The 26790-nt window shown below is 48.4% G+C and overlaps 9 protein-coding genes across 9 annotated transcripts; 4 read left to right on the top strand and 5 right to left on the bottom strand.

Moving 5' to 3' along the window:
• Positions 1-175: 175 nt before the first annotated feature.
• N7462_011622 (putative nucleotide-sugar transporter) lies at positions 176-2032 on the bottom strand (the record flags this gene model as incomplete). Its single annotated transcript, XM_057083336.1, has 3 exons — positions 176-975; positions 999-1491; positions 1571-2032. The coding sequence occupies 3 exons, from the start codon at positions 2030-2032 to the stop codon at positions 176-178; spliced, it is 1755 nt and encodes a 584-aa protein (XP_056927749.1).
• A 1779-nt stretch (positions 2033-3811) lies between these two features.
• N7462_011621 (glycoside hydrolase family 15 protein) lies at positions 3812-6007 on the top strand (the record flags this gene model as incomplete). Its single annotated transcript, XM_057083335.1, has 3 exons — positions 3812-5576; positions 5659-5723; positions 5798-6007. 3 exons carry the CDS (start codon positions 3812-3814, stop codon positions 6005-6007), a joined length of 2040 nt encoding a protein of 679 aa, XP_056927748.1.
• Positions 6008-6512: 505 nt separating this feature from the next.
• On the top strand, positions 6513-9163 carry N7462_011620 (uncharacterized protein; the record flags this gene model as incomplete). Its single annotated transcript, XM_057083334.1, has 3 exons — positions 6513-6720; positions 6766-6833; positions 6932-9163. The coding sequence occupies 3 exons, from the start codon at positions 6513-6515 to the stop codon at positions 9161-9163; spliced, it is 2508 nt and encodes an 835-aa protein (XP_056927747.1).
• A 214-nt stretch (positions 9164-9377) lies between these two features.
• On the bottom strand, positions 9378-10306 carry N7462_011619 (uncharacterized protein; the record flags this gene model as incomplete). The annotated part of the gene is made up of 4 exons (XM_057083333.1): positions 9378-9682; positions 9752-9946; positions 10011-10097; positions 10159-10306. The coding sequence occupies 4 exons, from the start codon at positions 10304-10306 to the stop codon at positions 9378-9380; spliced, it is 735 nt and encodes a 244-aa protein (XP_056927746.1).
• Positions 10307-14194: 3888 nt separating this feature from the next.
• Positions 14195-16022, bottom strand: N7462_011618 (glycosyl hydrolase family 79 C-terminal domain-containing protein; the record flags this gene model as incomplete). Its single annotated transcript, XM_057083332.1, has 7 exons — positions 14195-14719; positions 14775-14980; positions 15031-15068; positions 15130-15192; positions 15254-15691; positions 15744-15843; positions 15896-16022. Coding segments are annotated over 7 exons (1497 nt in total), but the record flags the coding sequence as incomplete, so codon positions are not given.
• Positions 16023-16623: 601 nt separating this feature from the next.
• Positions 16624-18408, bottom strand: N7462_011617 (sugar porter family MFS transporter; the record flags this gene model as incomplete). The annotated part of the gene is made up of 3 exons (XM_057083331.1): positions 16624-16928; positions 16990-17808; positions 17880-18408. 3 exons carry the CDS (start codon positions 18406-18408, stop codon positions 16624-16626), a joined length of 1653 nt encoding a protein of 550 aa, XP_056927744.1.
• A 1634-nt stretch (positions 18409-20042) lies between these two features.
• N7462_011616 (V-type ATPase assembly factor PKR1) lies at positions 20043-20558 on the top strand (the record flags this gene model as incomplete). Its single annotated transcript, XM_057083330.1, has 1 exon — positions 20043-20558. The coding sequence occupies one exon, from the start codon at positions 20043-20045 to the stop codon at positions 20556-20558; it is 516 nt and encodes a 171-aa protein (XP_056927743.1).
• Positions 20559-21550: 992 nt separating this feature from the next.
• Positions 21551-24364, top strand: N7462_011615 (anaphase promoting complex subunit 2; the record flags this gene model as incomplete). Its single annotated transcript, XM_057083329.1, has 2 exons — positions 21551-22015; positions 22070-24364. The coding sequence occupies 2 exons, from the start codon at positions 21551-21553 to the stop codon at positions 24362-24364; spliced, it is 2760 nt and encodes a 919-aa protein (XP_056927742.1).
• An 889-nt stretch (positions 24365-25253) lies between these two features.
• N7462_011614 (MARVEL domain-containing protein) lies at positions 25254-25931 on the bottom strand (the record flags this gene model as incomplete). The annotated part of the gene is made up of 1 exon (XM_057083328.1): positions 25254-25931. The coding sequence occupies one exon, from the start codon at positions 25929-25931 to the stop codon at positions 25254-25256; it is 678 nt and encodes a 225-aa protein (XP_056927741.1).
• Positions 25932-26790: the final 859 nt, after the last annotated feature.

Genomic DNA, 26790 nt, shown 5'->3' with positions numbered 1-26790 from the left:
ACACCAGATGCGCCGGGGTACTGTATTCTTTGCGGTGGTCGCAGACCATGTTAATAGTCCCCCAAAAATATCGGAATTACCCGGCACAAATGAAGTCATCACAAAAAGACACCATTACGAGATGGCTTATATATAGATCGGATAGGAGAGGCAATAATCAAGGATGAAAGGAAGTCTAATGGAGGGCAGGAGTGTGATGGCGGACCGGGGAGATGGATGAAGTGGAATGGACATCTGGCGAATCCTCCCGGTCGGGCTGGAGGTGAGAAAACCCCGCCTCAGCCATTGTTGTGATGGTGGGAGGCGCCGATTTGATGGGTGTATCCGCGCCATCGTCCTCGGGGATAGTAGTGGAGATGGAGAGATTGTGCATCGCGCCACTGGCTCGGACACGGAAAGAACGACGTTGGTCGCCTGCAGATGATGCTTGTAGATCGTCGTCGAAACGTTCCGTGGTGTGTGGATTCGCAACAGGGTGGTAATCTCCGGAATCGTCACCACTGGGCTCGCCCTCAGTGTCAGATTCCGGGGTAACATCACGGTCCCAGGAATTTCCATCAGCCTCATTGCGCATCCGTGAGATCTTCATGTAATTGTAAGCACCGATGCTGCCAATAGTGACGACAAGGCCGGTGATATTGACTGGAGTGAGAGTGTCGTGGAAGACAACACCAGCAGCACTAATAGTGACAACTTCTTTGAATATGCCACAAATACTCAACGTGACGACGGACGAGCGCTTGAGAAGGGCGAACTCGGACGAAATCATACAGAACGCGAGGATACCCGGGAAGATTAGCAGCGCTGATCCGAAGAGAGTCCCTTGTTTTTCGGCGAGATTCAAAAATCCCTGGTGGATTTCGTTGGGGCCTTCAACAGCGAGAGCGATGGCAATAAGGGAAACGAACATGACGGGCGTGAGGAAAAAAGTGTAGAGAAAGGGTTCGATGTAGCTGGATGGCGGAGCAAGAGAATCTGGGTTAGACCCCATCGGAAACCCGAAAAGAAAGCGGAGGCAATGACAAGCGCAAAGCCAAGCGCATTGAATGCGGTTTCACCCGCGACCATCATCACCACACCAATCGTCATTGTGGCGATGATTACGATCAACTTGAACGAGGGCGATTCGAGACGGAAAAGAAAAGCGAAGAGAAGAACGAAGGCAAGTGCAGAGGATTTGCACATAGTCAGAAAGGTGAGAGAAATAAATTTGAGGGACATGTTGCCCAGGCCAATATCCAAGGAGGTTGCGACACCGCAGGGAACAAGGCGTGTGAGGTAAAAGAGTTTGGTGAGGACCGGCTCAGTTTCTTTCGAGTCATCCATGACAGGCGAATCGGCCGCGGATGGCGGCGGATGTCGTGGGCGTAGAGAGGGGAATATCCAGAGTAAAAGAGTGGCAAAGGAGAACTGGACCGCCATGTGCAAGCTGGTGGTAAACAGGGGAAAGGGAAAGACGACGTCGTTTTCAGAAAACATCCATTTGTTGTACTGCAGCAATAAGCAGCATGATTAGCCGACTCCTCATATCTCCATTTGTCGACCAGATCAAAGGGGGGTGATCACTCACGATAGAAATAGACAACGAAAAGAAATACCACAGCAAGATCAATCCAGCATTGATAAGTAACTTGCGAGCGACGTTGCGATCTGCAAGACCTAGATTGAGGAATCCATATCGGGAAGATTTGACATCTGCGATGCGAGCATCCAGCTTTCGACGTTGACGACGCCGTCGCCGCCGCTGGCGTTTCTGATGTGCTGTGAGACCGGTCTCTTCGTCATATTGGTCCTCGTCCGAACTGATCGCGTCCAACTCTCGAGTATCCAGGGCCGAGGAGGATAGTTCCGACACATCTGTATCCTCCGCCGTCAAAGGCTCTTGTTCATCCCATTTGGTATGATGTCCATCTCCAGGTGGGCGCAGGCTGTCATCTCTCCGTTCCGAGGGGCCCGGCTGGGGTCCACGAACCGTCCCTGTCAGCACCGAGCTCCGTCGCCGGTGGTGGTTTCCGGCGGCAGACAATCCCATTCTGGAACTTGGAGGGTTTGGCGCAAGTCAGAGAGAAGGGACGAAGGGGGGGAAAGGAAGTGTTTGCCCCATGAGGGTGCGACTGAGAAGCGTCTTCGACAGTGCACCCTTTTGTTTGCGAGGGCGGGACGGAGGGATCGGTCGGGGGTAATGTCTGTGTCGAGTCAAGCCGTTGACGGGAAGTAAGAAGATCCCCACGAGGATCTTAAGAAAGGGGGTCGTGAAAGCCTCAAGGAAAGTCAAGTAAAGGAAAGTAAAAGAAAAGGAATGGAAAAGCGGTCACGCGAGGGGGAGCAAGTCAGCCAAGGACGAGAAGGCAGAAAGTCCGAAGGTCGAAGCAGAACGGGCGGTGATGGGCGGTGATGGGCGGACGGGCGAGCAGCGGCAAGTTCTGGCCAAGGCCGTTCCCTCGGTGGTATGAGCGGCAGAATCAAGTGGAAATTCCAATACCAGGGCGTTTCCTGGGTACCTTTCCCTCCCCACTCGATCGGCCTATCGCACTGGTCTGACCGTCGACCGGACCGCATCTCGTTAGAAAGCAAAAATAAAAAAAAGAAGAGGGGAAATATCAAGGTCGTGATGGAGTGGAATACATACCTGCCCGAGGGTGAAGCTGGACAGGGAGCGAGTACGACCTTTGTTGAACGGTCCAGGTATACAAAACATACAGGTCGAATTTCTTTGACAAATCGACGAGAGTCTCTAGATTCAATCCATGAATGACGAAGAAGGTAAAGATATCCAATCTGCGGAAAGCCAGAAGATATACTTGGCACCAATTCTAGCAGAATCTGCTGAAAGATTCGCTCGAAATCCTGGCTCCCGTTGCCAACAGCACAGCACTGCAGGTTGGTAAAGCATAAACGCAGCGAGTTAGGCGGTGCGGAGTTTGATTGGCTGAACGAGCTTGGCTGAGGTCAGCACCTTTCCGCCGACCTTCTCCGCTCCGAGGCTCTGTGATTTGTTGTTGCACGCCACCAAGCTCCACCCAGTCCCTTCGCTCCACTGTCCGGTCGATCCGGGGTCCAAGAGGGGACCAGAAGGGGACCAGGCACCCAAGGGAACAATGCTGGCGAGTCCACCGCGGGGCCTGAACGCTCCGCTGCGATTGGCGGACTCCAACTTCCGAGCTTGCTTAAGACTTCCTTCGAAGTCACGAGTGATTGGAATGGGGGCAAGCGTAGCCCATCTTGAAACCGCTGGCTGTCCGAGGTCTCACGGCTTTAATTTGCTGCAGACCCGCTGTGCTTGGCAAAGCGGGCTAGTCTCCTTGTCGCGGCGCATCTCAGTTTGTTTGACCGAGATTGGTGACCCAATCTCATTCGGCAAGACTGAACCTCCGCTATGATGAAGTGGTGCCGTTTGGTGTTCTCCAAGTTGAGGACATTGCATCCAATGACCTTTCATAATCCCCGGAGAACCGTTTAAACATCGCCATGACCTCAGTGGAAGACAGCGATGGCCATCATCATCATCATCATCAACCTCATCATCATGTCGTTGTTTCCAGAACTTCCGGCCTGTACTGGGGGTCTTATATCATCCCCAGGCTGGACAGGGAGACTGTATAGTAAGGCGGGATTTCTTCCTTTTCCTTCCAACTTCCTCGCATATTATTCCTGCCATACCATCCTACCGTTTTGGGTGACTGGCTGATACCATTTTGTTTTTCATCGACCGGATCCCCTGTTTAATGCGAAAGAAGTCCAAAGAAGGACCTTTCTTTTGCGGTGATATCAATAGAACTCACCACCATCTTCGACTACCACACTGCACAGCATGGCAGAACCCTCGTACAATGCCATTGAAGACTATGGCTTGATTGGAGATATGCACACCTGTGCTCTGGTGAGCAAGGCAGGCAGCTTGGATTATATGTGCTGGCCGGTCTTCGACTCGCCCTCGGTATTCTGCCGTCTTCTGGATGATAAGAAAGGCGGATACTGGTCCGTGGAGCCCTACAAGACAGTGGTTGATCCCCACAGCAAGCAGCGCTACCTGCCGTACTCAAATCTCCTTGAAACCCGCTGGACCAACGAAGACGGTGTTGTGACAATGCTGGACTACTTCCCGGTGACACCGAAGAAGGGGGCACAGTCGGGCCGACTGCTTTCTGGCTATTGCTCATGCAATGAGCCCAATGCCAATCGTTTCAAGTCAGGCCTGCAACACTCTGGCTTGATCAGAAAGCTCGAGTGCAGCCGTGGCTCCATGGAGCTGCAGATTGAGCTGTTTCCGGCTTTCAATTATGCGCGAGACTCACACACCGCTCGTGCAAAGCTTGAGAATGATATGTGCAGGCATCAACTGCAGACTATCCATTTCGAGAGTGGAACAGAGCGGCTGCAGCTTGAGTTATTCGCCGATTCACGGGAGCCGGACAAGCTGGGGTATCCCAAAGCAAATTTGACCCTGGAAGAGCGACCAGGGGCAAAGGGCCGAGGCCTGGTGGCCTGGATTCGCCTGTTAGAGGGACAGACCATCCATCTTGTGCTGCATAGTCCCGAGAAAGCGGTTCCTAGCTCTGCGACCATGGCGGCCTACCTCGCCAGGATGGAGGAGGAGACCTTCGACTACTGGACAGACTGGACACGAAAATGCGAGTTCCGGGGTCATTATCGCGAAACTGTTGAACGCAGTCTTCTGATTCTGAAATTACTTACCTACAAGCCCACTGGAGCCATCATCGCCGCACCCACATTTTCGCTCCCTGAGGATGTCGGCGGTTCTCGTAACTGGGACTACCGATATTCCTGGGTACGAGACACTGCTTTCACTCTTTATGTCTTCCTGAAAATGGGATATAGCCGGGAAGCAGAAGCATATGTCAATTTTATCTTCGACCGGATCTTCCCACATGCTGCCCAGGACATTGAACCAGGAAGTAAGCGGCCATTCCTGCCACTCATGTTCACCATTCGTGGAGAATACGATATTCCAGAGGTGGAGCTGGAGCATCTCGATGGGTATCGGGGCAGCAAGCCAGTTCGCATCGGGAATGCTGCTGTTTTTCATACACAGCTGGATATCTATGGCGAGCTCTTGGACAGCATCTACTTGTACAACAAGCACGGTAACCCCATCACTTACGACCAGTGGTCTGCCATTCGACGCATGGTGAATTATGTTGTTGGTGTGCGTCACCAAAAGGACATGTCTATTTGGGAGTCCCGTGGCCAGATCCAAAATTTCATCTACTCAAAGGTAATGATGTGGGTTGCTTTGGACCGTGGTATTCGACTAGCCGAGAAGCGAACGAGTCTTCCTTGCCCCGATCGCTTCAAGTGGATTCAAGTGCGTGACGAACTCTATGATGAGATCATGGATAAAGGATACAACGCCGAGCGCGGTCATTTTTGCCAGAGCTACGAGAGCCGGGAGGTTCTGGATGCATCTATCCTGATTGCCCCGTTGGTCTTTTTTGTTGCACCTAATGATCCACGGTTTATAAGCACACTCAAGCGAATTCTGCAAAGCCCCGAGAAAGAGGGGCTTTCCAGCGCCAAGATGGTGTTCCGATACGACCACCTCAAAGCCAACGATGGTACGTGATCTGAGGTTCCAGAGACTCCATGAATTACTGCATTTTGGCCACCATTACTGATCCATGGAATGTTGTTTCACAGGAGTTGGTGGAGGAGAGGGTGCCTTTATTATGGTTACCTTCTGGCTTGTCGAGGCCATGGCCCGTGTATGTCAACCCCTGGTGCAACCACCTTTCTTCAATGACATATCTGCTAATGCTTGCACTCTATTGATAAATAGGCCGCCAAGTACGATGTGCCAATCCCAAACATCTGGAAGCTCGCACTTTCGCACTTTGATAACATCTTGTCCTATTCCAACCACCTTGGGATGTTCTCTGAAGAAGTTGCTATTTCGGGCGAACAAATGGGCAATACACCGCAGGCCTTCAGTCATTTGGCTTGTATTAGTGCGGCTATCAATTTGGAGAAGCGTGGCCGTGATACCTAGTGAAGGAGAGGTCAAGAGGACTGACGTGGGCGTCGCTCACCCTAAAATTGATGTACCATTTTCGTTCGTTTATTGGTCTTGATATAGATTTATATCTTAATAAGTTGCAATTTCATGCCGGTTAATTTGTGCCCGTCTTATTTTCCCCTTTATCTGAGCGTCACCAATCATCAAACGACATTTAGAAGCCCTTCCTGCTACGTACTTCACTTCAAACCCCAAACTGTTGCATCATCACACACCAACGCGGGGAGCCTGAGGTGACCCTTACCCTTACGTAAACCCCCCACTTCCGTGATCCGCGTCGGGCTGATCCGTCGTCTCACTCCACTAGTCTATTGCTTCCCCGGGCTTCTTCAACCTCTTCTTCTCCCTTTCAAAGCCGGACACTGTCGACGCGTCGTGGGACGTGGAACCCGCCCCAGGCTGTCCGGTCATGCGGATGAATAGTGGCTCCACCATCTTTTACCTTGATCTTGCTCTAGGAATCTCTCCTATCTCCTCAATGGCGGACGCCAGCTCGGAACATATGCCGGGCTCCGACCTGGCGTTGTCGTCAGATGAGGAGGATTTTGTCTCTAGCCAAAGCACTGCTTCGATGGAGCCCGATGTCAGCTCTAAAAAGAATCTCGCCGTCGCTCTCGGAAAGCTCCATCTTGACCCACCATCAAGTCAAAGCTGCGAAAACAGTCAACAGAGCGCAGCTCGGACATGTACGCCTGGCATTAGCAGTTCGATTCTCGCTACTTCGAAATTAGTTTCGGAAAGAAAGCCACTGCGACTACTCGAGTTGCCATTAGATGTATTGAAGGATATCGTCAAAGAGGTACCAAATTTCCCTACAAACTTCATCACAATGTTCCGACCGTTCAATTGCGAGTCTATTTCCACCATATCATACTAACCATGGCCCTCTATTCTTAGGTTACGCACACAAACGACCTCACTTCGCTTGCACTCACATGTTCCTCTCTTCATGCTCTGACTATACCTCATATGTACTCCCGTTTCGACATCGTGTGGCCCGAGCCACTGAACCCGAGCTCCGACGAATACTCTGGAGTTGACGCGCTCTCTTATGGTCTATCTACACTTGTCATGGGTGAAGATGTATTCCATCAACTACCGCTGCCCCGCTCGGACCGATCTGTCACGGCATGTACAAAATGTGGTTGTGATGATCGTGGCCATGGGCCTGCGACCATGCAAACACAAGAGGCAAGCACAGGATTTAGGTCACGGCGAGGAAACTATTATGCACAATACACGAGAACCTTCTCCATCGGAAATGGTCCGCTTGGCTGGGTCCAGGAGTACTCCGTTAACAGAGAGGTGGGAAAGATGCTAGGAACTCTGGTCGCTTTGGCCGTGGCAAGGATGGTCAATCTTGAAGCTTTTATTTGGGATATGCCCACAGGGGTGGTCCGTGATATATGGCTTGCACTTGCATCACTAGCGGAGCGACCGAACCATAAATGTCGTCTGGAGCGAATATGGGTGCGTTGGCATGATAACTCAGAAAATTTGCTTCGTGTCTCGGCAGCCCCGTCGATGTCAAGCCGCCTGCTGCAAAAGTACAAGCATGTAGAGCATCCATCGCTCTCTGTACTCCCGCCGCTTAAGAGTGTGGCAGTTCTCGATATAGATGAGCCGGCATATGTGGAAGAACTGGCTGTTCTCATTGAACGATCTCGCCATCGCTTAAGTGAATTGCGTATCGGAATTTCTTCCAAGGCTCACCTGGCAAATTGGCTCATTTGTGCAAGTGAAACAGATGCTCCTCTGGATTCGTCATCAAATTGGCCTCGGGTTGGTGGCGTGCTTAGTATTCTTTGCAAAAAAGACACAGCCGTATCTGATGGATCTGTCCCAAATTCTTCAACCGTTGATCTCTCGAGCAATTCAGAAATCTTGACATGCCCATCCTCTGCAGAGAAGCTATCAAGTACAAATTCTACTCAAGGCGATACAAACTCACTAGCTAGCGCTGACAAAGCACCTCCAATCCCAGAAAGCGCGAAAAACAATACATCGCCCGATTCATCACCTTTACACGTTCCTGGTATTCGAGTCCATCTACCTTATTCCACTCCTAAGGCTATGGAGAAACTGAATCTTGAAGTTCTTGAACTCGAAAGAGTGCCTCTCTCTGTATCAACTGTTTTACCAGCTATCGAATGGACGCGTCTCCATTCGATTACCATTATGCGATGTGAGGATCATGAGCACTTGTGGAGAGCTCTACGTCGGAAATATGCACCACCTGCGCTACCTGCTCAGAAAACACAGGATGGGGGCCGTCGGATGAGTAGCCTTCTGCCCGAATTCTCTCTCAATCTGAAGCATTTACGTACAGATACAGTGTCGCCGTATCTGATACTTTTTATCAAGGATACTCTCGCACCGAATACTTTAGAGAGTGTGTACCTACACGAAGCGCCGGCCTATGATTCAACGGTCCAGGTTGATGCCATTTACCGACACGTTCTTCGGAAGCATCGGTTGAGTCTGCGAAAACTCTTAATCGATGCATCTGACCGGCATGATCCCACCGCGGAAAATCCGACTACACGCTGGCACAAGTGGATGTTTAACCATGAAATGATATCCTTTATTACGGGAGGTCGAATGCCCCAGCTGAAAGAATTGGGCATGGCTATGCACTACCGTGACTGGCATTTCCTTTTACAACGACTTCCAAACATGCCTCAGCTGCGTGCTATATACCTTCCCCACATATCCCATAGCGTGCATCGTGACTTGAAAGAGCTTGCACTCCAGGTCCTCGATATCGTCAGTATCCGGCCGGAGCTCAAAGTTACTTACATTGGACTCCAGATAAAATGCTACCAGATACTTGAGGTATCGTGTGAGGGAAATGACTCGGACTTTGACGAGGTTCAGGGCACTGACCAAACGTCTCATGGCGAAGATGGCATTTCCACCTTTGAAGACGATTTGGTAGACTTCACAGATGACGACCACGAGTTTTCTGGTGCACCTGACGGCTCAGACGGACTTTCCGACGATCTCACGGATGACTACGACACTGAACCAGAAGAATCCGGATCTCCACGGGTGCGCTTTCGGCTCCAGGAGATTCTGTTTTATGATGACAAGATTTCAATTTTCAAGGCACGGCATGGTGTTATCTAGTATGCTGTTTTTTTCCTTTTCTTCCTTGCGAATGTTTCCCCCTCCATTATTGGCGTTGGGCTCTGGACAGAGTCATGGGTTGGTTTGAAGTCTTTCACCCCTTTTAAGATACCACATGGAGATTAGCTAGGATCATTACAACAATCATTGATTGATAATAACTCCTTGAGCTCGATATGCAATGTCATTTCTGCGTACGGAAAGAAATGGTGAACTAGTCAAAACTTGTATGGTGCCCGCAGACCTTCTCGGTGTCAGCCCGTGAAGACGCATTGTCGCTGGTCACTTCAATATCATGACGGACATGCACGATAGTAAGAGGTGATAGTGGGACAACATCACTTGTTAGTGCCTCAGCATCACCTCGATATCGAGATTCTGTCCGGTTGCTTACAATTTTGGAAACTTTTAACACTCTGTCAAAGGAGGGATTTGCATAAGTTGCCCCACTATGTGAATCTCGGTTCTGTGAGGTGATGAACATTTGCCTGAGGGAGGCGACACAAGAGACAATGATTGCTATCAAGGATCAGTAAATGATCTATAGATTCAAGTTAAAACCTTGAAGAACGACTATAGGCGACGAACCAGCATCAACCTCAACAAACCCCCAGAAGCATAACCAGGCAATATTTATCTCACGGTCGATGGTATTATCGACTACTACTCGAATTATGGCGATTATCATGATTATAATGGTTGCCGAAAAGATGCTGAGAAGAATGGCTTTTTTACGGCGTGAGATCCGAGTATTCCATAAAACAAGAACCGGAATAGAGAGAACTACATTGAGAAAGATCAGATACTGGAATATATAGCTTTGGCCCTTAACAAGTTCTCAACTCACTCATCAAGTCAGAAACAACATCGCCGGCGCAATTAGCCCAGAAGGTTTTGTTCTCATAACGAATGTGCTTAAGTTGAGAACATTCCGCTACAAATTGCCGGTTATCAGTATTGATGAATGGAAGTAAATACAGGCTCATTTCACTGACCGATGATGAACTCTATTCCTCCAAAGCTGCATTTGTATTCTATATCTCCCACTGATGCAATATAGACGGCTGCTGTGAAAAATAGAACAACAAACCACCAAATTCGGAAATTCTTGACCTTGCAACTAAGCCGGTAGAAGAACGCCATAAATGAGAACTTAATGCACCATAGCGCGGAATAGAACAATATCTCCAAGGGAGCAAGGCATCGCATGAAAGTATTGTATCTAGGCAAAAAGGCATCCGTATACGTCTCCTTGCTAGCTCTGATAGCGTATAACTCATAAAGAACTCTCCCTTCGACCTGCCAGAGTATTGCTGCAGAGAGAATAATGATCCAAGAAGAACAAACAAAGATATCATCTATGAAAAGACGACGGAAGGAAGTAATCTGAACATATATTCGGAAGAGAACAAAAAGAAAGGAGGTGCCAGTAAGAGCCCATAGTATACCCTGTGTTCAGAACTGTGAGTCACAAGCAGGAAATTTGACATGTTGATTATGTATAATGAGACCTCACCAAAAAGACTGGTTTTGAAACCCTTGTGTGTTGATCATGTAAAGTCCCTGTACTCATGATGGCAGAAACGCTCGGCGAGGGATGACATTTAGCAGGATACAAGAGACAACAAGATGGATATATATGAGTACCGAGACTATCCAGAATAATGCTTGCAAATATTCTTTGTTGACACCTGTGTTAACTTTGGGGCAGTTGCTTCGGCTATATGTCTTTGATTATTATGGGTCAGCTGCCACGGAGAGAAAAATTCAGATTCTTTGAAAGAGAATACTTCCAATCATATATTTGCAAAACACACACTGCACAACTAGTACCATGGAAAGCCCAGCGTTGACCTCAAAGCCACATACGTTGGCGTGATAAATGAACAAATTTACCTGGGCCCTTTTTGTTTGTATTTGGCGTGCGACCGCCAAGTCCTTGTTTTGGGGTCCAGCCCAGACCACAGATTAGAGTTGAACCGAACCTTGGGTGAGCATGCGAATCGCCAGACATTAGTTCAAAGTATGAGAGATACGAAGGACGATTCAAAAATCTGCTAAGAAGTGAGGCCAGCGATAGATATTTAATATTATTATATAAAATCTAGATTAGCTAGTGCTATTGGGAAGACAATCGACCTACCTGATATCTAGGCTCTGAGGCCTAGCAATATTGCCAACCCAGAAGCTTGTAGTCCGCGGGATGCCTCAAGACAGCTTTTAGAAATCTGCGCCACAGGCTATACCGGCACACATCATCAAACCAAACCAGCACCGGATAGAACTTGTCATAGGTGCTGGCCGTCTCGGTCTCAATGGGAGAAGGATTAACCCCCGCTACAATTCCAATTTCACACTAAACCCCGATATTAATGGCAATATTTGACTTCTTTTTGAGGACATATCAACGCCGTCCAATAGTCAGTGATCATGGCACTCGGTCAATGAAACTCATGTTTGCCTTATCGAAACTGAATCACGACACCCATGGGAGGAGGAGACGTCTTGTTCTCAGATGCTCATATGAAATGGCGGTTTTTTCTACTTATCTGCTCGAGGCGAGACCAGTATGTTCTAATCAAATAATATCCATCAACCGCTGGAGCCGATGATCATTTTCGTTTCTTTTCAAGGCTTCTGCTTTCCAAGTATTCCAACGAAAATCTCTAGTGGTGCCCATGGCTCCCAGATGGCCGGCAAAGAGCCCAAGAAATCACTCCCAAACTGCTAGGCCGTGGCCGCAACAAAATCGAAATATGTAGGCGAGCCGGGCATTTCTGAAAATTATCCCGAGATCCGGATGCCCTTTTGCTTCAAGACAGCCCGCAAAAAAAATTGGATCTTCACCGATGGAGTTTACACTCGCATAAAAATCAGCAACGGGGAGAAGGACAATCGGTGAATTAAACGCCCCTGACCTCAAATCTGCATGTGCATACTCCCAGTCGATAATTCCGGTAATATTAAATTCATCGTCGACAAGTATTTGGTCTCCTCCCTCGTCCCCATGCTTCAAGTAGAATTTTCCGTTTTCATGATAATTTTGAAAATAAACCTCCGAACCTTTGTCGAAAAGAAACCAGCGAATCAAAAATGCATCGACTGCCCGATCGACACATGACATAAGTATAAGTCGGCAGATCCTCGTTATATATTGGATTTTCCCCCTGGTCACCGAACTAGAGTGACGGAAGACTATTCTTTTGTGAAATATTTTGTTATGGAGAGGCGTAATCGATAGGGGAGATTAGATCGACGTTGATTTACGGTAGTTTTGGAAATCAGTTTGACATCGCATTCTTTTAGACTTGATTCTCGGAAAATAAATCCTAGATATGCAATTTCTTATTGGAGGTTATTTAAAAACTTCAATAGGCCATGTATTTAACAATGCATACCCAGTACCATAGGTGGTATATTTTACACGAATTTAGCAGACACACGGTACATTCCCCCCCCTCTTACTTTCGTGATAGGCTGCAACTCCCTACATAATAGCTACATGATTACCACTATTAGTCTAGGCGACATGGCTCCAAGAATCTCGTCTGCAAAGCTTGTTCTTATCCGTGATATGATAGAGAGAGAATCTTTCACCACGTCTGAAGTAGCCGAACAGGTTGATTGCAGCAAGAAGACCATCATTAGTATCTGTCAATATAGTAGGATACGGTATAGGCTTGGAAAAGTGGGATCAAATAGAGCGCGATGCTTAATATGATGATGTGTAACTCTATGAACGATCTAGTAGGAAGTATTGAATATCTCCTACCTCGCTAAATACCGTATTATAGTGCGGAATTCCGAGTCTACCTGGGATACTACACAAAATGGGCAGGGAATCGAGTATCCTTGTAATATCTGAGCGCATAGCAGAATATTTAGGTCCTCGTTATATTACAAAGCTTCTTTTTCTCGACACTTTTGTATTTGAAATATTCTTTGATTCCTGATAATCGATAACTTCTTGAATCATAAAGTGACGAGAGACATCGGTTATTTCACGACGAAACTCCTTTGGGCTTACTTGAACCTCTTTAATCGACTTGACATCAACTTTTGTCTTTTTCCTGAAAATGAGATTGTGAAACAAAAACTCCTCATACCAGTCCCATCCTGGGTTTTGGGGACATGCATTATTCCATGTAACCCTCCATGTTTGACGATACCGAGCTCTTGTGTCACTTCTAGCCGTTCAACTGTCAGATTTAACAAATATATAGTCTACGCTCTCCCGGGTTCCTCTTCTACCGGCTAACTTGAATTCTGCTCGTTTTCTAAAATCTATACAAATGAGACAAAATGAGTCTGGTTTCTTGGGTTTTAACATGCTTTGTACTTGCCCACTTCAGTCGCGCACTACAGTGGGGGGTCGACGGGTTTCTTGGTCAAAGTTGCGATGGCAGGCTATGGTATTCAGAGAAGTCTCAATCCGATGATGGATGTTACAATCTACCAAGTCGTGTCATTTTTTCCGTAAAAGTGACCCAGGCAGATGGATGCAACATTACATACTATGGCGCACCAAGTTGTCGTGGTGGATTTCATTCGCCGCTCGATGTCGACGCATGTGGCTGGATACGCGACGGGTTCAACAACTATTATCCAATTAGGTCCTTTCAGATCACATCCTTCTGAATTAATCACCGGGAAAGGGTAAGCTTCAATTTAGTATCAGTGGCAACAAATTTTTTAGTAACCTCTTTAGAACGCTCCAGAGTTACAATCGCCACGGGAATATTTAAAATATCATGAAACTTAGAATAGCTCATCAGAAAGCTATGGAAAAGAAGTCAAATTTCAGAATTTTTTTTCACAATATCAGTCTCAATAAGGGGGTTTTATCCTATTTTCGTACTTTCTGCAATAATTCCTATCGTAACAGCGATGTGCCCTATTTACGCATGGCTTTTACCAGGCGAAAGGCCGTTATATTCATTTTTCCTTTGATTTAGAAGAAATAACAAATGAATTAGCTCGAGATACAGGTACCCACAAATGAAATGGCAGTGCAAGCATGTCATCTGTTCTTCACTTCCTATATTTGAGCTCAACAACAATTGCCTGAGAAGAAGGTAATGAGACGGTAAGTACTCCGTTATTGACATCAAGCATCTCGCTGTGTCGAACTCCAAACCGCCCAAGTCGGCCATTCGTATAATTCCAACTGAATCCGGCCCAAGAAATATCATCAACGGAATTAGCACCGGGGCCAACCAAGCGTCTAGCTTCCGCGGAGGATATATCATCAGGAACACTAATGGAAATTTTTTGAGCAGGCCGAGGATAGGTCGTCGTGGTGTTCCACTCGTCCAGATTAATGACAACATATTTGGACAGAATCTCCGATTCATATAAGGCGTAGGCAGATAGATTCCAGAGTCCCAGATCAAGTGATTTGATCTTAACTGTGGGGTTGCGACCAATCACGTCTGCAGCGACCAGTTGTCCGTAGAGGGGAGGCCGCACATGAGGCTCCTGGCCGTTATACTCCACTGGAACCCAACCAGCATAGCCGAATGTCGTTCCCTGGATCAAGTTGAAACGAGAAATATTCTGTTGAATGATGTTTAGCACCGGCCTCTTGGAAATGCAATGAATCTGAGCTTACAAGAGTCATTCCGTAGAGCAGGTAGTCTACCAGCCAAAGCGAGCTACCAAACACCCCTTCAACCTGGGCCATGTTCAGGTTCACATAGTCGCTATTGGTTTCTCCCAGAAGAAATGGGATACTAGGACACTGAGTGTGCACAACCTTCATGTCCGAAACATATTGGGTCAAGTTTCCCATTATAGCTGTGTGGTTCATGAACGAGTCTAAATACCATTAGCTCTCTTCTTTGAGGCCAATAAAAATCTCATCTTACTTTGGAGTCTGACCCATGGCTGGTTACCCGCAGCATATCTGAGAGGAAATTTGATGTTAGATTAGCTTGACATCACGACCCAGGGTAGGCAAGGCATACTGGTGCAATGAAATTGTTTTGATGTGACCCGTTGTATATATCCCTTCGCTATAAGCCTTGGCCCTGTCGTTCTGTAAGCATCATGGTCCCACCAACGTCTTGAAAAGGCAAGGGAAATACTCACGTCGACCAGCCATCATCCTTCGTAGCAAAGGTCAAAGCCTGGAAAAGCTTCCAGTCATCCAAGCCGTACGGATTTCCACGCAATACTCTCTTCGAGATTGCATCGGCAAATCTTTCCCATTCTTGTACATATTCTGCCTCTGAATATTTCAGTGGTCGGACCTCGCCAGCGTAAAGATCGGGCTCATTCCCAACTTCAAAAGCAACTAAATTTTCTTTGATATGCTTCAACGCAACCTCGGCCTCCGCAAGGGCGTTTTCTAAGGCATTGCTCTTGTTATTTGCGAGGTTGACCTGAAATGTCCAAGGGGTACCGGGAAAATTCTCAAATCCTTCAAAGAAGACTGGACCCAGAAATACTTCGAGAGGAATACCATTGTTATATTCCTCGGAGAGTATGATCGATTGCGACTGCGAGGAGTTATATATTGCGCGATCTCTACATGAGTAACATTAGAATGATTTACCTCGTAACGCGATGCATCACTTACGCCGAGGTGCCTCCCACGCGGATGTGTGGATGCGCGCCTGTTGTCTGATAAAGAAGATTGATAATGTCCCGCGAAAACAAGTTCGGATGGGACTTATTTCCTAGTTTCGATTAAAAAATGGATTAATATTCAAATATCAAAGGGATTCTGACCGGCATAGTCTGCGAAAAAGTGAATTGGGAGAGATATAGACGCGAAGTCATGGGCTACTGGCTTTGAGACTCCCATTGGAGCGTTCTTAGGGGCACGAATATTGACGACATTTTCTGTTGCTGCAGCGGCTGTCAATGGGCAGCATAGCAACCAAAATTTCCAAGAAAAAGGCATAGTGATCTAACAGGATAATTGTATTTATTTTGAAAGTTACAATTGACATGCAGCTATCAAAACTCCTCAATGGTTTATAAAGAAGTCCTTTGTTTACCCCATACTCCGCAAATGATGGGGTTCCATGCAGAAATGTTGCAATCGATTTTAGGTTCTCGCATTCGAAATTACTGGGGTTAGGCTGTCGCTCGGGACTCGGGTCGGATATCGCTTCGGGCTCAAGAAATGAAAGCTCTGCACAATAGAAGAAAACCACATACAAGATCAAGCAAAAAATTGTTCTATTATATACAGAGCACTGACGGCATAAAAAGAATGAACTGAGGTGGGATCCGGCATCTCCAATGTTTGAGTAAAATGATATTACGGACCAACGAAGGCTCTCTTATGCAATATCCTAAATTTGAACATCTATCTGCAAGAGAATGCATATCTTGAATCATGATTCGTAATGTTTATACTCATATATACTATCAGAAATACCAGGACAAAAGAGGTCCAGCGCCAAACGCTAAGATATTCTATCCTTGCGTTATGATAGAAAGAAAGTGTATTATACATACTGTCGCTCGGCCAGGAGCTCCGTTTCAATTGCATCTCTGCGAGCCTGCTCATGCTCATTCGAATTATCTTTGAACACATGATCCATCTGCTCAAGAGTGCGACCTTTGGTCTCTGGTACAAAGAAAAAGGTCCACACGCCAGACAGCAGACAGAACACGGCAAAGAAGACATAGGCACCGTATCCTGTGTTTTCGACCAGGGGTGGAGTTATGAGACCAATGATGAAGTTGTTAAGCCAGTTGGAGCAAGTCGAAATAGCAACACCTTTGGCACGAAGGGAGGAGGGGAAGATTTCTAGGAGAAATTGTTAGCATTCACTGTGGAAAAGGTTGAAACTTTAGGACCTTCAACTTACCGGAAGGAAGCGCCCAGGGAACAGGTCCCCACGAGCCGCCGAAAGCGATCATGTAGAATAACAAAAATGCAGCACTGACCCATCCCTGAGTCTGGTGTGCCGCCCAGTTCGAGCTATAGAGACCGACCAGGATTGCAATGATAATATGGGACACGGCCATCAGAACAGATCCGCCCAGCAGAAGCTTGCGACGCCCCAAGGTGTCCATCGTCCAAATACTTGTAGTAACACCCACCAGCTGCAACACATTTAGTACTCCGGACATGACCAATTGCATTTCAGTGTCGAAGCCCATGGTGCCAAAAAGGCTGGGAGAATAGTAGATCAGAGCATTAATGCCAACAAATTGCTGAAAGAACATGATCATCGTGCCAATATGGGTTCGGCGCCAGCAGCCAGTTTTGAAGCAATCGGCCCAAGAGGCCAGCTCCAAGAGAATTTCATTCTTCAAGCCACCACCTTGAAGATTGGGGTGCTTTTCTGCGTTCATCTGCTGGTGGAATCGAACCTCGGCTAGGATGTCCATATATTCCTGGCGCACACGGCGGTCAGTGGTCGGCAAGTTACGAAGCTTCGAAAGGCTTTGGAGGGATTCTTCGTTGCGGCCTTTCGAGGCGAGCCATCGAGGTGAAAAGGGGAGAGCATAGACTCCGGCGGCTAGGATAAAGCCCGGGATCATCTGCAAAAGAAAAGGTAGGCGCCAGGACCATTCGCCAGCCATGTATCGAGTGCCATAAGTGATCCAGTAGGCGATCACAATACCGAGCACGATGCAGAATTCCTCGAGGACAAGCAAAGTTCCTCGGCATTCGGGAGGGCCTAAACAAAGGATGGGAAAGAGGTCAACTTGGTTCAATTCACTATTGAGAGTTGAGCACAGATGGCCATACTGATTTCAGAGATGTACAAGGGCGCCACCATGGACAGCATACCAATCCCGACGCCGCCAATCAGTCGCGCGATCGTCAACATGGCATAGTCCATGGCCGCCGTCTGCAGGACCGATCCAATCGTGAAGATCGCGACAGCTACAAGGATTGAGTACCGGCGAGAGATCTTGTCGGCGATCCAACCCTGATTGAGTGCGCCGAGCAGGGCCCCTAGTTCAATCATCGCTGTGAGTAGTCCCTTCCAGAACCCAGCTCCCGAGCCCCCGACCCGCGGGAACTCATCCAGAAACTGATCCATCACCAAGATGACTGAGACCACGCCCTGATCATATCCGAAGATCAAGCCGCCCAGGGTTGAACAAGCGGCGCACATCAATACGAAAGGGTTCAGGATTAGACCTCGCAGACCCGGTGGCCCATAGGGCTCCCGGTCTGCGGTGATATCCTCGGCATGGTGTGAAAAGCCCTCCAATACATGACCATCAGGAGACAGCTCCTTGGCTGGATGGGGTTTTTCGACGTCTGCCATTCCAGGAGATTCGGCGAAGCAGAGCAAGAAAGGCAATCGATGGTCAAGACGAAGATGAAAAAGGAAGACCTCGCCGGAGACTACTGAGAGGAAAGAATTGCCTGATTAGTCCAGACAAAGATGATCAGCTGAGTTGGAGATAACTCCAGGGCGATATTTATACAGGGACCTCGCACCCCTCCATCCCTCCCCCATCTTCTCTAGATTGGGGTCTTTCCCCTCCTACAGCCCCGTCACGGTGTGGTGACACCCTAGGAGGAACCCTGATTGGATGTGACTAGACCAAAGACCGATTCCGGGTGTATGCGGGGCCGTGTACCCTGTTGCAGGAGAGTCGAGGGCCGCGATGACGGCAACTCGGCGGGCCAGGTTGGGTTGTGCCGCAACGGGCAACGATGATCAGCGGATAAGGTTGCGCGTGGGGAAAACCCGGGGAAATTGGGACCATCACGCAGAACTAATCGATGAGACCCAATTGGCAGCCCGGCTATTGACTATTGATGCTCCCATACTACGTACTCGACGCTGACTACGCCAGGAGTTTGAATCAGAGCGATCACTCAGACCTGTACGTCCCTACTCCCCCCGGTCCTCCGATCCTTGGCGCTTCTCGGACTCCCGGGCTGGAATGGTCGCGGGCCGAAAGTGTATATATGATGGCCTACGAGACCCTAAATTCACCATCCCTCACGCGACGAGACGGAGCACCAGAAGTCTCGAATTGACGCTTGGATACAGAACCCATTGGCTCACCCGTTATTGCTATTCCTATGGGTCGAGACCCGATGTGGTGGTGACATAGAGTCCATTCCTGGTTCCCCTTTCTCCCATATTGTTTAGCTTTCCGGGGCAGCTGGAAGTGGAGAGCCGCCATCTCGGGCGACCTCCGAGACTCGAAACTCGAGACTCGAGAGAATTCTCTCCGATATCCGGGGCTGCATGTACCAGTCCCTGTTAGGAATCGTCTCCGCGAGCTGGTCTTTCGGGTGAATGCCTTTTATCTCTCAACCAAATGGCAAGGACCAAGGCGATCACCTTCGGCGGCTGCACTCGGGCCGGTTCTTCGAGAGGCCCCGTGACAGACATGATGATGGCATCTTGCGACACTTCCACAGAACGGGTGATGATCGCATCTGATCATACTGGATGAAAACCGGTTGATATTGAGAAGCTGTGAAAGAGGAAAGAGGGAGTGGTCGAGTCACTTGGTCCTTCCGAAGGGGACCCGCAACAAGGTGACTACAGTGGCTGGGTTCCGGGGACAACTGTAAAAGCAGCCTTATCCCGTCTCCCCACGGGGAGAGCCCATCATACTATCTCTCGCACCCGGAATTGCAATCCGGAGAGTCCATATTCTTCCAGTCCTCACGCCTGCCTTGGTGGAGAAAGAGGAGGAGAAGCAGCAGTGGATCGATTTCCCCCCTCGGAACCCGGTCCCCGGGGCAGCCAGTTTGCATCGTCCAGTTCCCGCGTTTTCCCCCCTCCAAAACCTTCCCGGAGACCAATTTCCGCATCGACGTCACTCCTTGGTACTGCGGTACTGCTGTGACTCTATTGCGACTGCCGTGTTGTGCTGCAGTGACCCCTGTTTTTTTTGTTGTCCCACCCTTGCACTGTCCGACTACGCCGTAACCATGGCTTCTTTCATGGAAGAGCTGTGGTCTAGCATTTTCACGCCGGGCCCCACCCCAACTCTCCTGATCGCGACCAACGTGACCTTTGCTGCCCTTCAACTCGTCCTCTTTGTCCTCTTGTTCGCAACCCACAGCATTCACTTCGTCGCTCTGTCCTTTCTGTGCGCAGGCTTGTGGTATTCTATCAACTGGTTCGCACACGAGGTCCGTGTTGCGCAGGCTGCCCAAGACGCCGAGAAGAAAAAGCTGGCCGAGGCCGAGCCTGACTCCGACAGGAAGAAGGATTCCGGCGTAGGGGACAGTGCCGACAGTGAGACAGAGACGGAGACGGAGACCTTGGCAGGCCAGAACATTCCTACATCCTCCGCGGCCGTCGCGACCGGCAGCAGCACGACATCGGCTAGACTGCAGCCCATCGAGCGTGACCCCAAGAAGCGTCCCAGCACTGGCGGAGATAGCTCGGGATACGGCAGCACGGATAGCGAGTGGGAGAAGGTTGACGGCAACAAGGCATAAGTCTGCCCTTTGAGCCTGAGTCGGCTGCCAGTAAAGGAAAGCCGCCTTGTCTCAAATAGCGGGAACATCATGATCCATATTCTTATTTTTTTTTCTTCTTTTCCCTTTCTTACACGCAATAGAGGGGTTCTGCATGGTAGCACTTTCCAGTATTTGTAGGAAATACTAAGTTCAACACTGCAACCCATCATGCCCAATGTCTGCTATTGTATAGCGATCCTCCTACCACCCCCTGGCCAGTAGTCCGACAAAACTGGAACCGCCAACCAAGCAACCAATATCTCGGGCAACTAACGAAGAATCAGTCGCTGCCCGATCGGTTCATATCATCACAAATATGCCACTGTCGTGTAGTTCCCTCTATAGGAGACCAATCTTAGAAAGCTTAGCTATAGGGGTAGCGCCCAAATCGGAGCGTCTACTTTTCAAGTCTCAGTCCATCTTATGTCGTGGTCAACTGTGGATACCACAGCTCAGACGACGAATGGAAATCTGCAGTTAGTAGCTTTGACGCGCTTTGCGGCTAGATTCAGAAAGCTAAGAGTATAGGGCGTATAAAAGTGTCTTCTTGCGGCTTACACTTGACCTTGGTCTAATCTTTGTATTTTGGCTTCTCTTTGATTATATTTTTGGCTTCGGGCTTTGGATTTTCTGATGTTTCAATTGGTTGCCAAAAAAATACCACCCAGTCAATCATCATGTACTACGTGCACATCTTTTCAAGTTGTTTAATCGACTGATGGCAGTTGCAACGTTGGGTTGATCAGACGGACGCAATCTTTCCTAATCAGCACGTGATCCGTCAGGTGAGAAGGAGAGTGTTTTGATTGTTGCAATCTCCAATGAATGTTCGTCTTCCGCCTTCCTAATCAGGCCGGGAAGGTAGACGATCTGGTGAGCTATCGCAATTACGCAACTTCGCATTTTACCTTCTTTACATTATTCGTCACAGTTTCGGTTTTCCGAATCAAAATGGTCACCCTTTCCTAATAATGGTCTCCGCTATTTCCCTAACTGGGGCGCGCCAACGCGTGTTCAGCTCGGTTTTCTCCCCCGCCTCTCTTGATGCTCAGCCTGCATTCGCGTCATTTCAATCGAGTGCCTCTTCGTCAACCGTAAGAACGGGATCCTTCCTCTCCAATCCGAACCAACAGTTCCAATCTGGCGAGTCTTCGCTTGATCAGGATACCTGGGACCAAGCATGGACGGCGGCAATTTCCTTTCTTTCGATCCCGAACCGCGGATTTGCTCCAATCTACGAATCTAGAGATACCGATGGCAGCGACGCGCTGAAAGAATGGAACCGACTCAGTCCACCATCGAAAGAGACGGCGGCGGCCTTAGAATGCTTGATTCACGCAGATCAGCATGCGCGTGGTCCGAGGAACCTCTTTGATTGGTACGGGGATGAGATACGAAGGCATTTCTTAACCAACCTTCGTAGTGGACTCTACGAGGTACGTGGTCTCGGTGGTATATTCGTGAATTCTGTGTGCTAATTGGATATGCAGCTTCTGAAACCCCCGGAAAAAGACGGCCTTCTTCGGACGATTGTGAATTGCTTACAGCTAGCCCGCCGCATTTACCTAGCGCCAGTCGTACACTATCTGTTACCGTTACTTCCAACAACCGAGCAAGGGCGTGTGTTGACGCAAATCCAACGATGCTTTCATACTGTGGTTTCTTACTCCCTGCAGTGGTCGCATGTATCACCACTGTTAGCCCGAGAACTTGCGCAGGATGCACTGATTATCTTGGGTATCGATTCTTTGGTTCCAGAGCCTACCGATGAAATTATACAGGATGTCATGGATGTGGATCGGCAATATTCGGTATCGTACAAAGAGTGGAAAGCCGAGAGCTCAGAAGTGCGCGCGCGGATGATGACTGAAGGTGAACAACCTCGTGTCACGATGTCCCGAGATCGACTTCTGGCTTTTCTCAATGGTCTTCAGTTGGTTGGGCTGGGGGGTGACAAGGCCCAAAAGGTGTTTGCCAGCGTGATGAATATTATGATGACCGATTTTGTCCGTGCCGCATACACCGAACAGTGGGAATCGCCAACTTCAGTATCGCTGCACTTGCGTCACTGGGTGGAGAACGTTTTTGCAAGACTAGCAGTGCAAGCTCTAGCAATCATACACACGCCTACATCAAGTAGCCAATCAGCTGGCGCCTTAGATGTTAGCTTTGGCGACGTCGAAAAGTGGCAAGAAATAGGAATCGCTCGTCTAGGAGCTCTTCGTACGAGCGAGCTTTTTGATGTCATTGTCGAATGGCCTGTGAGCAGCGGTGCCATTGAAGACCTGCGGCACTTCACAACGCATCCCGCAGCTCGAGCATATGTGACGCAATCTTTCATTACTACTTTGAACCAACGCTTGCTACACCCTGGTGCTTCCACGGTCGAGATATTACAAATCTATATCTCAATAATACGAGCATTTCACCTCTTGGACCCGAAGGGTGTTTTGCTAGACCGCATTGCCCGACCAATTCGACGATATCTGAGAGACCGGGATGACACTGTGAAGGTCATTGTCAGCGGTTTACTAGCCGAGCCAACAGCTAGCGAAGTATCCGCATTGCCTTCCCCGAATGATACGCTGGTTGAATTGGCCACAGAGCTATCCAGAGCACACCAGCTCTCTGTGCAAAATAATGCCAGCGAGTTGGACTGGGACGACATGAACTGGGCTCCCGATCCTGTTGACGCGGCACCGGACTACCGCAAATCCAAGAGCTCAGATGTCATAGATAGTCTAATCAGTCTCTTCGATTCGAAAGAGACCTTTGTGAAAGAGCTCCAAACCCTCCTCGGTGACCGTCTCCTCCAAAAACGCGAAAACTATGATCAAGAAATCTCAGTTCTTGAGCTTCTCAAAGTACGATTTGGGGACTCGGCCCTACAAGCTTGCGAGGTCATGCTTCGTGATATATCCGACTCGAGACGTGTTGATGCTGTCGTTCGCAACGACCAAGGCCTTTCCAAACCACGTTCACGTGTTCACTCGAAATCCAAGCGCCCCGCGTACCCTGGTATTCCAGAACTCCACGCCAAAATCTTGTCACGCTTCTTCTGGCCCGAGATCCAAGACCTGGCATTCAAGATTCCCGACGAGATTGCCTCCTTGCAAGAACGCTACTCAGCCGGATTCGAGGCCCTTAAACAGTCGCGCAAGCTTACATGGCGTAATGGGCTGGGCCAAGTCCTTGTGGAACTGGAGCTCGGTGACCGCACCTTTGCCGAGGAAGTAAGCACCTGGCAAGCGACCGTCATTCACGCATTCCAGTCTCCGACTGAAGACTGTGTCACAAGAGACGTGTCTGATCTCGCTGACGCCCTCAATATGGCCCCTTCACTTGTACGTTCTGCGTGCCTGTTTTGGGTAAGCAAGCGTATTCTAGTGGAAGTATCCCGCGACACATTCCGCGTACTTGAATATCTCCCGACCGAGGTCGATGCCCCCGCGACCCACGGTCCCGAGTCCGACGCGCTCTCGGAGGGCCATCTCGGAGACGCAGCTGATACCGCAGCCGCGGCGGAAGCTGCGGCAGCAGAAGCGGCGAAGGAGACTGCTGAGGCGGCGGCAATGGAAAAGATGAATCTTTACTGGCAGTTCATTGTGGGCATGCTGACGAACCAGGGTGCTATGCCGTTGCAGCGTATTGTGATGATGTTGAAAATTGTGGTGCCTGGTGGGTTCCCGTTTAGTAACGAGGAGTTGCGGGATTTCCTGGCTGGCATGGTATCACGGGGTAAATTAGAAATCGCAAGTGGTGGCAACTATAAACTTGTGCATTGAAGTTGATGTGGTTAGTCGGTGGGTGTTTGCTAGCATCTTTTTGCATGGAGTTGGGGACATGGCACGTTCGCATTTTGTATACCCTGTATGAATGATGAAGTATATCAGTCCTTTTTTTTAATATTTCGAAGCTCTCTAGCAGCTACTAGATGCTATTGATCTATCTAAATATCGCGAGTTCTTTGCTGGGTTTCTAACTGGAGTTAGAGAGAATCCCCTCGTGCAGTGAACCAGAACAGTATTTTATCCCCTATTCTAGCTTTAACTGCACCTGTAGAAACCAAATCCTCGACCCAGAATCCCGAAATTGAAGTGGTGATGAATCTGCGTGACTGTATAGCAACAGTCCCGCCTATCCTCCACAACTTCGTCTCTTTTTGCGAGGGGCTGACAGGCTAGTCTCGAACCCATATTCTGAAGAATCAAGTTTGCAGGCCCTCTAGTTTATTCTTGATCCACGCTGAACCAGTATGATGACGATATCGTTTTTTGCGCACTGTCCCACAAGTCAGGGCACTGCACACATCTTTCTCTGACAGCGCTCACAATTTACCCGGAATGAACAGTGTAGGTATGTACTCTCTGTCCAAAAAAACACTTCAAAATTACATCAAGATGGCCTTTGGGGCCACCTCTTTGACCTTCTGAATTAGAAGAATATTAATACCACACGTTTCGTTGGCGTCGTTCACAATTGAGCGCGATTCAAGAGTGAACTCTGTCTTTGCATGATACTTTTGGTATTTACTTACGTATCGTACTGTCTATCTTGGACCAGGACATGAAAGGTAGGTTTAAAGTGACAAAAAGATAATTATCTCCATAATATTGGAATTTTAACATGCACATGAACGACGAAAGCGATGGTGTAATTCTCGAACCGCAACTTTCAAACTTTGACCACATCCAGCTGCTTTTCTGCCATACTAGACTGCTTTTCTGACGTATATAGCTGCTTTTCTGAACTTTTTTCTGGCGGAAAATACTCAAGGTTGACATCTTTTTCGATTTCCTCAGAAGTCAGGAGTAGTGTGCCGGTTTCTTGCGGCGGAGGTGTGTTTTGGCTGTCATCAAGTTGACCTGTGCGGCGGGTAACTTTGCGAGTTTGAATGCACCGTGAAATGCCAAGGATAGTTGTCAAGAGCCACAGAAGCATATTGATCAAATCGATCCAAAATGCCGCCCGCATACGAGCTATTGATAGCGTGACATTGGCGTAGTAAACCGAGATATCGGAATTATAGATCGTTCCAAAAGTACCCACTTGTGCCACCCATAGAACACACAGGACACCATCCCCTGCTGACCAAGCGACATGGGTGACCATCACAGAGCAGTGGATGATGCAAGTGATAGCGGAGGCTGCAGCGACAAGTTCGGCATAAATCCATTCCGAGGGTGCGTGAGAGTCGGTTTTGGTAGCATGGGCCAAATCAACACCGTAGAGGGCGGCAACGATAATAGCGAAGGTGAATTGAAGAGTTCGGAGAGCAGCACGAACAACGACACCATAAGGCCCGCGTCTTTGCCAGTAATGGTCAATTTCCGAGGATTTTGTCTTGGACATCGTGACTCTGGCAGTTCTCAATACTTTAACTAGCTGTGTAGGATGATTCCAAATAGAAAATGGGTGTAACAAAGCTCAATTTATGACTTGGGTTAGGAAGCAGATTTTGATCTAGGATAATTGAACCGTCCAGCGACTATTAAAAGATCATGCTCATCCTTGCCCGAAAATTCACCGTCCCTCGGGCATATGGTTTCTATGTGGGACGGAACGGTCATTTCAGGTAATTCTGTACGTATTCGTATCCTAAACGGTGCCTTCCGAAAATAGATGGACCGAACCATGAAGATCAATGTGGGCCGAACGAACCCATTCTTACGAACGTGGTTCAGAAACCCCCTTTCTGCTAGATCTGATGGATGCCTGGAGGACGGCCTACTACTTTACATAATTGCCGTATGAGCCCAGACTTGGATAGTCACGCAGCTTCCTGCCTACGTTCGGACCACACTAACTTGCGTCACTCTTGAAATTCTCACTTACCTCGAAAGATTCAGGATAGGCGTGTCAGATAGTAGTTGTGTAGCAATATCTGAGCGGTTTCATAAACCAAATCAACCAACTTTAAAAGACCCTGATACGAGCTTTTCCTAGTTTAACATGTAGGCATTACCTAAAGTCTTGATTGTGAAAGTTGTCAAGTCTTGTCAATAACTACTTTCTTTTATGATCAATTTTGCCTCTCAATGCCAATCTAATCTAACAGTGCTTAGTTTATTCATGAAGTAGAATGACTGATGAATGATATAAGAAATCATTCAATTTCGTTTCAGAAATCCTCAGTTTAGCGCATCTCTATGTGGATTTGACAGTCAATGCCCATCAAACAGCCATATTTATAGTATCCAAGGATAAGCCT

This window comes from Penicillium macrosclerotiorum, assembly GCF_028827735.1.
Source record: "Penicillium macrosclerotiorum strain IBT 26536 chromosome Unknown utg000014l_segment0_segment0, whole genome shotgun sequence".
NCBI lineage: Eukaryota > Fungi > Ascomycota > Eurotiomycetes > Eurotiales > Aspergillaceae > Penicillium > Penicillium macrosclerotiorum.
This window is presented reverse-complemented; position numbering and strand designations above follow the sequence as displayed.